The sequence below is a fragment of the Rutidosis leptorrhynchoides genome, chromosome 7, assembly GCF_046630445.1.
Source record: "Rutidosis leptorrhynchoides isolate AG116_Rl617_1_P2 chromosome 7, CSIRO_AGI_Rlap_v1, whole genome shotgun sequence".
Lineage (NCBI taxonomy): Eukaryota > Viridiplantae > Streptophyta > Magnoliopsida > Asterales > Asteraceae > Rutidosis > Rutidosis leptorrhynchoides.
In genome coordinates this window covers 187,737,697-187,749,949 of record NC_092339.1, presented here as the reverse complement: position 1 = coordinate 187,749,949, position 12,253 = coordinate 187,737,697, and the positions used below count along the sequence as shown (strand labels likewise).

The following is a 12,253-nucleotide window of genomic DNA, read 5'->3' as shown; positions in this document are numbered from 1 at the left end:
TTGGTTTCCTTTATATTTTTCTCCACCCGCAGAGATGCACATATATTATTAATTTAAAATAACATTTAAATCTTTGACGGGTTATACCTTTTAGTTCGACTCGAGTTGCGCTTCAACGACATCATCGTTAAACTAAACGCAATAAAATATATTGAAAACCGAACCCCCGGAGCGAAGCGAGGGTAAACATCCAGTTTTTGCTAAAAATAAATAATATGGAGATACGAGATTTTATTATAGCATATCAAAGCAAAAGAAACGAAATAATGGTGACATAATTAAGATACATAACAAAAAATTGTTTGTCACTTTCGAGGAATGGTGATCGACCACCATAGAAGGAGGTGGTGATCCACCATTAGAGAAGGAGAAGGGCTAACCAGGATCGTAATTATCTGATACCATGTTAATGTGAAGTAAAGTGCGTAATATTATTCTGAATAGTAGACGGTATTTATAGAGTATAAGTCCCCTAAACTCATAAATAAAACCCTAATGGACCCAAGCCCACAAACGAACTTGGGTCTAACCTAATCCGTCTAATAGTAATACTCTTCTAGCGCTTTGCTAGAGAATCGTTGTGATTAATAAAATTGATGTTCTAAAAAAAAGTAGGTTGTTTGCCAGTGGTTGGACTCCTAACATCATCACAAGTGATTCGAGTGGGTTGGAAATAGTCTGTTTACCATTTTTTCTTACTTCCTCTCTTTTCAATTCTCTCGTCCATATATATAATATGAAGTAAAGTAAAGAGTATCAATCAATTTGAATCACGGATATATTTTCCTTTTTGAAAGTCGTATTTATGATTTACGCGTTTTAACTTCTTTTGTAATTTTCTTTTTCAAAGTCGTATTTCTCAAATACTTTAGGGGTATATTATGTAACTTATAATTAATAATTTATATCATGTCGCTTTCATATGAATAGTAAATTAATTAATTTCAATTCATTTACTATTCATAAAATAGTAAATGAATTAATTTTGATTTACTATTTTGTTACTTGAGTAATATATATACATCATATATATTTTATTTGACGTCTCGATGTATATGTGTGTGACCCCGAAGGCTCAAATGAGGTTGGCCATATAGTTATATGTTGTACCTTGTACATTAATTCTACAGACTCCCACTTGTGCATGGCACGACACCAAGTAACTATACAAACAATGGTAAGCGTCTAGCAACACGTCATTGTCCCCAAATTCATGTGAGGGTAGTTTCTCGAAACTTTTCATGGTAAGTTTTAAATGTCATTCATCCTTTTGTTTCAGATACTTTAGTTAAACTTGAGATATGGATCATCGGTCATTCTCATTTGTTTAACAATTTTGTTTCTCGATCTTAGAACTGAATTAGATCACCAAACTAATTAAGTATCATCTTAATTACATTTGGGTGCGGCCACACAAATATCTTATTCATTCATCGAGGAGCTCAAAAAGTATCGAACTCCAAACATATTAGAGGAACAAATCCTATATTGCATACATGTGTCTATCACGAGCTTTACATTATACCCCATAATGGCCTTTATAACAGTCTTATTCAGGACATCATTTAACCATATCAAAGTACAATGTTCCACACATCAAAACTGGCGTGCATCTCAAGTCTAAGGACATAAAAACATAATCACTAAAAAATTCACTACTGACTACGATCCATGTAGTGACAACTCATGGTTGGGTCATTCCAATATTCATCATCAATGAATACATATAAATTTTGGTCTCAATAAGTTAATTATTCATCATCAATGAATATAACCAAAATTTCATGTTAATCTTAATTCATGTTATTCCCATAACATAACTGATTATGGAGATTTTAAATAATCAACAATTATTCATGGATTAAACATGCTAATATAGAAAACAGTGATATAAATGAAACTGATCATACCAAATATATATCAATTCATTAATATAAAACTGCTTAATGTTCAAAAAATATCCAAATACTAAATTACAAATTAAAAAGATCGACAGCATAACGAAGTCCAATACTACTAGCATGATCATCATGCTTGTTGTGTGTCATGGGCTTCGTGAACGAGTCAACCACATTATCATCTGTATGAACTTTAAGAATACTAATATCATTCCTCTCAATGACTTCTTGAATGTAGTCAAACTTTCGAAGAATGTGTCTGCTACCTTTACGTACACATGATTCTTTCGCAAGTATAATAGCACTTGAATTATCACAGTACATTTCCATAGGGGATTCAATGCTGGGAACTACTCTGAGTTCAGCAATAAACTTCCTAATCCAGACAGCTTCTTGAGCAGCTTCTGAGGCAGCAATGTATTCTACTTCCGTTGTATACTGTGCAACTGTGCTCTGCTTTGAGCTTCTCCAATCAACTGCCCCGCCATTCATGACAAAGACATACCCTGACTGGGATCGAGAATCATCTCGATCAGTTTGGAAACTAGCATCTGTGTAACATCTAATACTCAACTCTTCTTCCAAACCACCATAAACCAAGAACATATCTTTAGTTCTCCGCAAATATTTAAGAATGCTCTTAACAGCAATCCAATGTTCTTCACCTGGATTCTGTTGCTAACGACTCGTCAAACTCAAAGCTAACGAGACATCAGGTCTAATACATAACATGACATACATAATGGATCCTATAGCCGAAGCATACGGAACACATTTCATTCGTCTTATCTCATCAGGTGTGATAGGACTTTGAGACTTGCTCAAGGTTATGCCCTTTTGCATGGGCAATGCTCCGCGCTTGGAGTTTTGCATGTTAAATCTTCGCAAAATTTTGTCAATGTATGTACTTTGACTCAAAGCAATAAGCCTTTTGGATCCATTTCTATATATCCTGATTCCTAGAATATACTTAGCTTCTCCAAGATCTTTCATGGCAAAACATTTTCCAAGCCAAGATTTGACATCTTGCATAGTTGGAATGTCATTTCCAATAAGTAGTATGTCATCAACATATAAGATCAAGAAGATAACTTTGCTCCCACTATCTCTAATGTAAACACAGGGCTCATCTTGGTTTTGAGAAAAACCAAACTCTTTGATTTTCTGATCAAACTTAAGATTCCAGCTCCTGGATTCTTGCTTTAATCCATAAATGGATTTTAGAAGCTTTCATACTTTAGTAGGATGCTTAGGATTCACAAACCCTTCCGGCTGAACCATATATACGTCCTCGCTTAGGTCGCCATTTAGGAAAGCGGTTTTGACATCCATTTGCCATATTTCATAATCATAAAAAGCAGCTATGGCAATAAGTATCCTAATTGATTTAATGCTCGCGACTGGTGAAAAAGTTTCCTTATAATCAATTCCTTGAGTTTGAGTATAACCTTTTGCCACCAACCGAGCCTTAAAAGTATTTACATTACCGTCCATGTCAGCCTTCTTCTTAAAGACCCATTTACACCCCACTGTCTTGCAATTGGGTGGAAGATCAATCAAGTCTCATACTTGATTATCTTTCATGGACTGCATCTCTGCCTTCATAGCATCTCCCCATTTGTCAGATTGTGGATCTGACATGGCTTCACCATAGCTAGAGGGTTCATCATAATCTCCTAGATGAGGTTCATTTGAATTAATCAGAAGATTTAACCTCTCAGGTTGATGAAGAGTTCTACTAGATCTACGAAGTATAGGTGCAACACTTTCTGGCTCACCAACAGTGTGTTCAGCTTCAACGTGCGGTTGGCTAGTGCCTTCAGAAGGTATGTTACTTTGTGATTCTTGAATTTCTTCAAGATCTACTTTACTCCCACTGACTTCTTGTAAGAGAAGATCTCTTTCAAAGAATTCAGCAAACCGAGCAGTAAACACTTTGTTTTCAGCTTGGTAGTAAAAGTAGTAACCCATTATTTTCTTTGGGTATCCCACAAAGTTAAATTTGATACCTCTGGGTTCTAACTTGTTTGAAGTGTCACGTTTCACATACGCTTCACAACCCCATACTTTCAAATAAGACAACTTAGGACTCTTTCCATACCATAATTCATATGGTGTCTTTTCTACCTTCTTGGTTGGAACCATATTGAGTATGCGTGCAGCAGACTCTAATGCATAACCCCAAAAAAACATCGCAGAGCAGTTAGACTCATCATAGATCGAACCATATCAAGTAAAGTTCGATTCCTCCGCTCCGACACACCATTGTGTTGTGGTGTGTAAGGTGGAGTGAACTGTGAGACAATCCCACGATTCTTCAGGTGGTCCAAAAACTCTTGACTCATATATTCCCCTCCCCGATCAGAGCGAAGGGCTTTAATGGTCTTTCCAAGTTGATTCTCTTCTTCGTTTTGGAAGATTTTGAATGTTTCAAAAAATTCATGTTTATATTTCAGCAAGTAAACATAACCATATCTACTATAATCATCAGTAAATGTAACGAAGTATGATTCACCATTTTTAGACATAGTTCTAAAAGGGCCACATACATCAGTATGTATTAGTCCTAAAAGATCTTTAGCTCTTTCCCCTAAACCAGAGAAAGGAGCCTTTGTCATCTTTCCACATAAACATGACTCACATACATCAAATTACTCAGAGCCAGTTGATTTCAAAAACCCATCAGATTGGAGTTTTAAAATGCGTTGTTTGTTTATATGACCAAGACGACAATGCCATAGATAGGTATTATTCAAGTCTTTCTTGACTCGTTTGGCAGTACAGGTATATATAAAATTATTATTTGAAATCACACTATGCATATCAATTTCAAAAATACCATCACGTGGAATATCATTAAAATAAAATACATTATTCTTAGAAACTGAGATACCAAGGTGCGTAAAAGTAAGATCAAAACCAACATCTTTCAAAAGAGAAACTGAAATTACATTGCTCGTAATACTAGGAGCATAATGACATTGTTCCAACAAAACAATAAGACCACTAGGTAGAGTAAGCGTATAGGTGCCAATAGCTTCGACAGCAACTCGAGCCCTATTGCCCACTCTTAAGTCTAGTGTGTTGTTCTTCAGTCTCTTACTTCTTCTCATTCCCTGCATATTGTTATAGATGTGAGTACCACAACCAGTATCAAAAATCCAGGAATCACTAAAAAAGTATATAACTGTATATGAAATATACCTGATTTGCTGGTCTGGCCAGCTTTGTCTTTTCTCAACTCAGATAGGTAGGAAGGACAGTTCATCCTCCAATGGCCAACTTTTCCACAGTGGAAACATTCGGCATCTTTCGCTGGGTTTTCTTTCTTGAGAGGTGGTGGAATTTTCTTCTTAGCAATTGACTTGCTTTTTTCTTTTCCCCAAGTTTTCGGATTATTCTTTTTTACCTTACCATCCCTAATCATCAGGACACCTGGATTGTAAACCTTATATGGAATATCCTGTTCAGCAGTTTTGAGCATCGAGTGCACCTCTGCCAGAGATTTCTCCCAACCTTGCATATTGTAATTCATCACAAACTGGTGATACGATTTTGGTAGTGAAATCAAAACCGTGTTCACAGCCAAGTTTGGCGACAAGGTAGTTCCAAGTTTTTCCAGTCGGTCAATGTAGCTTTTCATTTTCAAGACATGAGAGCTCACTGATTAACCCTCCTCCATTTTGCATGTTTGAAGAAGCTTATAAGTTTCATATAACTCTTGACTAGCCTGTTTCTGAAATATATTTTTCAGCTCAGTCATCATATCATATGTTGTACGATCTTCCATTTCCTTTTGGAGGTCAGAAGTCATACTAGCAAGCATGATTAAAGCTATCTTCTCTTGCTCATCAAATAACTTCTGATAAGCATTCTTTTGAGCAGCAGTAGCTATCTCAGGAGGAGCTTCGGGTAAAGGTTCTTCCATTTTGTTCAACTTTCCTTCATATTTGAGAACAATTATCAGGTTGCGGTACCAATCGAGGAAGTTTGAACCATTGAGTTTCTCCTTCTCCAACAAAGAACGGAGGGTGTTTTGGTGTACGTTTTGATTGTTTGACATCTATAAAAGAACAAGGTTCAATTTTAATATTTTCGATATAATACTTTAATAAATTAATTACCCAAGTTTTAATATATTTAAAAACAATTAATTTACGAAAGCCTAAGATCCACATAGAGGTTCCATAACTACATCTGTTGATTAGCTAGCAGTTATAGAGTCTACTGGTACGTAGCGAGTACCCATTGCATCACAGGTGCAACTATTAGATCTTTATGGGACCTTGAGATATGTGTAGTCTAACAAACCACTATTATCTATTGGCATGTTTGTCTCATCCTTGCCTTGAACTCAGGTCTCACCGTGAATACGATTAAGTCGTTCAATTTAGAAACAGTGGAAATTCAGCCTAGTCTCACTCGTAACTGAAAATCCGCCTCGTGGCTATAATTCGATTAGGTCTCACCGAAATTAAAAAATAACGAGGAGTGTTTACAAGCTCATTGGATGGCATGACTAAAAATTGATGGGTATTTTTAAAAAAGTTTGTGTTAACGAATAATGCATGCACACAAGATTCGCTACACTATTCGTTAAAAATCATTTTAACCAGTTTTATATATGTCGATCGTGTTTATGCGTCTAGTTTGTTATTTTATTTTATATATAAAAGTAACAAATACACAAACGTGTATCGTTTTAAAATAGTTTTAAAAGATGTCGCCCATATATATATATTATTTGAGTTTTTAAAAAAAAAATATTTAACTTTAAACTCATTAGAGTTTAACTTTTTAAAATCATCAATTTTAACCTTTAAAACTCGTTACTAGTTTTATTTGATGTTTTTATCAAAAACATTTAGCATATATTATAATTAACAATTAAATATAAATGCGTAAAAATAAAACACAACCATACCATGCATCACACACACATAGCCTAGCCCAAAAATCCTATGCTTGATCTCATGAGCCAACATGGGATCAAGAGGTCAAACTAAGGGTAATATCATAGCTCCCACTTAATTCAAGAATCAAGTGAAAACTTGACAAATGCCATCGTTGTCAACTTGACCTATTCGCCATCTTCTAAGTCAACTTCACGTTGCATCTTTATCTTTAATCTTCATCTTATTACATTTATTTAAATTTGAAAATACAACTAAACTCGTACTTTTACAAATTGAAATAAACTTAAATACAATACCATGAAAATAAAAAATAAATATAATACAACTTTGGCTTCAAAATGGTCTTTCTAATAATACAAATAATCAACATGACATAATATTGTCGTAATCAACAATCACAACAATCATACATAGGTCGGGGCATTATGGGCTATGTGTGCAATCACAATTTTAATAACTACATTATTAAAACCTACATATGGCTTGTTCATGGTTACAATACATGTGTACAACCATGGAATGAAATAAACAACAATTATTCAAGCCATAATAAATAAATTCAAAATTTATAGCAGTGATTTTTTTTAGATCTTATTCGTGCGTCATGAGGTAATCAACAGAGTTGACTTCCAAAACCATAAAGGTTTTGACTTCTACCAATTCACCACAAAGCTAAATCTAAAGAAAATCACGTGACAATTAAGATGGTGTAAAAGCGGCTCTGATACCACTGTTGGATAACCGTGTGTACTTTTACCAATTTCAGATTAACGCAGTGGATAGTAAAAATAATAATCTTTTATTATTTTATGAACAAAATTTTACAAGATTAAATATTCACTTATTTAATGAAACATGCACACGATTAATCTTTCCCAATGATCCAGTTACACCATAATAATTGTTATGAATATAAAACAAAAGAGGAGTTAACGATATACCTTTCTTGGAGAAATTGATGAGACGGAGAGAAACTTACGATCAAAAGTATGACCGTCTCTTAGGATAGTCCACACTACACTTCAAACAACGTCAATGGATGCTAGTCCAAACTCAAGTAATAATTAATCAACCTTTAATTAATATTATGAATCCAAAATGATACTCTGTATGAAACAATGTTATTTTTTATTACTTTCTCTCTTTTCAATTCTCTCGTCCATATATATAATATGAAGTAAAGTAAAGAGTATCAATCAATTTGGATCACGGATATATTTTCTTTTTTGAAAGTCGTATTTATGATTTACGCGTTTTAACTTCTTTTGTAATTTTCTTTTTCAAAGTCGTATTTCTCAAATACTTTAGGGGTATATTATGTAACTTATAATTAATAATTTCTATCATGTCGCTTTCATGTGAATAGTAAATTAATTAATTTCGATTCATTTACTATTTATATGAATTGTAAATGCATTAATTTTGATTTACTATATTGTTACTTGAGTAATATATATACATCATATATATATTTTATTTGACGTCTCGGTGTATATGTGTGTGACCCCGAAGGCTCAAATGAGGTTGGCCATACAGTTATATGTTGTACCTTGCACATTAATCCTACATGATGTTACTGCTGGTAACAATCTTTATGAAAACGTTTCATCTAACTGTCAAACGTGAATTTTCAAGGACTGTTTGAAATGTTAATCGACAATAGCAGTGCTCGATGTCGAATAAACGTCTGCTTACACATCACCTCACACTAGCTACAATTCATTAAGGTCTAAAGGATTACCCTATACATACAGATAACATACACAACATAAAAAGAAACAAAAAAGCATACATTCAAGGTGCAGGAGATGTAATCTGCTACTCAACATCTTGTAAGAGAGGTTCCGCTTCGTTAGCCAACTTCGAAACCAGCACACTATTTTCTTCTGCCGCCTTTCCCCACATCACCATGTAGAACCCAATAACAACAACAATTGATCCCAACAAACTGCATGACAATTTAGACAAAACGTATATGTGTGAATTAACTTAGCCTTAAAACTTAGTTGTAAAAAGAACTAGGTTGACGAAATAATATTCACCTTCCCACATAGAAGCCGTTGCCTAAGAAAATGACACAGATGAAAGTTGAAATAACGATTCCCACCGGCTGAAACATAGCAACAAAAAGCGGTCCTTTCCTTTGTACGTACCAACTCAAAACCGTGACATTAAAAGCAGACCCAAAAATCCCCTATTTATTTTCTCACACAAGGTAACAATCACAACAATAATATAAAAAAGTTACATCTCTTAAGATTGAAAAGATAGTTAAATTACCGAATAGAGGACGTAAAGCATCCTCTTCTTAGGCTGTAAACTAAAACTACTGAGGTCATCCTTCACAATCAAAGAAGTTGCGCCTGATAAAACGGAACACATGAAGCAGTAAATGAAGATCACAATCATCAATGCAAGATATTTCTTAAGGACGAATGCCTACAAATAGTACAAAGAAAATAGATCGTAAACATATTTTAATACACCGATTATTATAAGTTATATATGAACCGCCATTTTTACCTGTAAAATGACATAGACAGAAGAAAATACACATGTGATAAATAGAAATATTCCTCCAAGTACCGAGTTTGATGGTTGAATATGTTTAGAAATTTCTGATTTTAAAGGAGGTGATAGGATCGGGAGGCCTTTGTATAAAGTTATGATGATAGCCCCTGAAATTGTCACTACGGTTCCTATGAATTTTGCCCGTGTGCTGAAGCTATTAATGTTGATTGTTTCCATCCTAAAAAAAAAAGAAAAAAATAAATTAATAAGACTTGTTATTATTCTTTTACAAATATAAGTGTGTGCAAATTAAATGATCATAGTGTGTGAAATATATACCTGCATAAGATGGCAAGTAGAAAAGTAAAACCTGGAGTAAGGTTGAGCAAAGTTGTTGGAAGAGTAGCGGAGGAATATGAGATACCAGAAAAACCAAATACCTGTGCAAAGAAGCTTCAAACAGTACCAGGCGAGTCAATGTGTATACTACAAAAATTTCAAACTATGAGACAATATAATTCCTTTTAATTTTTTTAAACCGACCTCACTCACCCACACAAATGTTCTCAAGAATATAAATAATTACATATCCACCCTAGACAAATTATGATCATTTAATTTGAATCTGACCAATGACATTTGCTATGAGAAGCTATAAATCCAAATTTATTTCAAGTTTTCCTTAGTTTAAATACGTTATTGAAACAAAATAGAAGAGTTAAGAAACATTGCATTTTGAGGCGGGTTAAAGCTACAAATATGCTATTTACTTTCTTGAATGTCCTGATGTCGCCCATATACCCATTTACTTCTCACTGTCGGCTATATACTTTCAAAAAGTGTACCAATATAAGCCACTATATATTTTTTTAACTGCAACTAAAACAAATGAAGACGTGGCTTGTAAGTAGTCATGACACGCCGGTGATACATCAGAACAAAAATTGAAAGTATATAGCCTACATCGGAACAAAACTGAAAGTATATGACCTATTTGTAGCCATATAAAATGGAAATTAAAATGTTAAATAATTAACTTTACCGGTTCAACATGTAACTGGTAACGAAATGTTGACATTGGTACACTTTTTGAAAGTGTATAACCGACGGTGAGACACAAATGGGTATATGGGCGAAATCGGGACATTTGAGAAAGTATATAGTCTATTTGTAGTTTTAACCATTTTGAGGCCAACATCATAGGCTATGCTATGCGCTCGAATCTCATTCCCAAACAATGTCGCATTGTTGCTAGGTGAGTTTGATTCACCTCTCAAGTGTTGGACGTGGGGTTGTCTGGCTGCTGTGTTGGACGTGGGGTTGTCTGGCGTGAGCAGGCTAAATTTCCGGGACAAAACCTTTTGCACAATTTAAGGTAAAACTGAATTATTACTTTATGTAATTTTCTTTGTGAGAAAGCTAGCTTCCCCAAATAAATTGTTCATATCATAATAACTAGAAAAAAATTCGACCGCACGTTGCTGCGGTTGTATTCAACGCGCGGTCGAATTTGAATATACATAGGTATCTAATATATCTAGTAGGTTGGGTTGCTTGTTGGACGCGTATGTATATGTATGAAATATAGCCCAAAATATTTAGTGTTTTTTAACGATGTCCGTTTCGCGTATAGTTAGTCGCGTTATGTTCGTAAAATTATTTCGAGTTTAACGGTGGTCTCGGAAAAATTTAACTCGCACAGAGCGAGAATATAGGGCCCGTTATTTAGTGATTTTTAACGATGTCCGTTTCGCGTACAGTTAGTCATGTTGTGTTCGCGAGATTTTTTCGAGTTGAACGGTGAGCTCCGAGAAATTTAGCTCGCACCGAGCGAGAAGATAGGGCCCATTATAAATTCGGGTGGAATTAGTTTTTTTAATTTTTAAAAAACTATATATTTACAGTTTCTACCACTGAAAAAGTGTTAATTTGAGGAGTCGTTATGTAAATTGAGCGGAGTTGAGGGACCGTTTGTAATGTGAACGCAAAATCAAAATGACGATGCGGTAAAACAGAGACGACACCAAATCAGGTGGCTTTTAGTACGTAGGAAAAATGTATATCAAATTTCCCATTCTACTATAAAAAAAATTCGCAAACTTTGACTTTCACAAGGTAAATTTGACATTCGATTTAACAAATGTAGTGATTCTACATTCCTAAAATGTTGTGTATTTGTACAGTAGAAAACCAAAACAGAACAAACATAATAATAAGTTACAAAATCAAGAAAATGAACAAAGAGCCCATGAACCAGTCTCACAAATTATCTTAATTGAACTAACTAGGGGTAGTAAATTAAGCAAAGGCGTGGTATGTTACCTTAAATAATAACGAAATTATGCTTAAAAAACACAATAAATCATAAATCACACGGAGTAATAGTTAGATATTACAGAGCATACCCAAGAAGACCAAGAATGAAAAATCCACATACGACAATGAAGCTAAGTTTAGGACGATCTGGCGATCTGCTCACAAAAACACCGACTAATAAATTAATCAACCCAAACAACAAAATATTAATCAATTAATTAATTAATAATAATACCTGTTGAAAATGCGGGAAAGGGGAAAAAGGATTAGTGAAGCGAGTAGGTTTATGTAGAAAATGAAAGAGTAATTTGAAATGCCATCTACAATTGCGGACTTGCTTACCATCATATGCAACACTTGTATTACCTGGGCTGCCACCATGCCTATGTATTCCAACATTCTTTTTGAATACCTTTTTTTTTTTTTTTTTTACTTTTACGAAGATTGATGGATAATGTTGATGATCTAAACCTGCAACGAAGATGAAAACAACACGAGTGTGATTACATTACCTAAAAGCTTCGAGAGCTATATTCTGAAACTAACTTCTTGATGTAAATACTAAATGAATTCTCTTCTTGAGAAACTAAATTAAATTATGTAAAATGTTTT

General features: G+C 34.2%; 1 protein-coding gene across 1 annotated transcript in view; it reads right to left on the bottom strand.

The window, feature by feature from the left end:
* LOC139859838 (WAT1-related protein At4g15540-like) overlaps positions 1-12,040 on the bottom strand; it is a 34,047-nt gene extending 22,007 nt beyond the window's left edge. Inside the window, exons 1-8 of the mRNA XM_071848608.1 lie at positions 11,877-12,040; positions 11,731-11,796; positions 9,665-9,778; positions 9,338-9,563; positions 9,095-9,253; positions 8,857-9,008; positions 8,642-8,762; positions 8,531-8,556 (exon numbers count right to left, since the gene is read on the bottom strand). Coding sequence (XP_071704709.1) covers positions 8,531-8,556; positions 8,642-8,762; positions 8,857-9,008; positions 9,095-9,253; positions 9,338-9,563; positions 9,665-9,778; positions 11,731-11,796; positions 11,877-12,040 — 1,028 coding nt within the window. The remainder of the gene's footprint in view (positions 1-8,530; positions 8,557-8,641; positions 8,763-8,856; positions 9,009-9,094; positions 9,254-9,337; positions 9,564-9,664; positions 9,779-11,730; positions 11,797-11,876) is intronic.
* Positions 12,041-12,253: the final 213 nt, after the last annotated feature.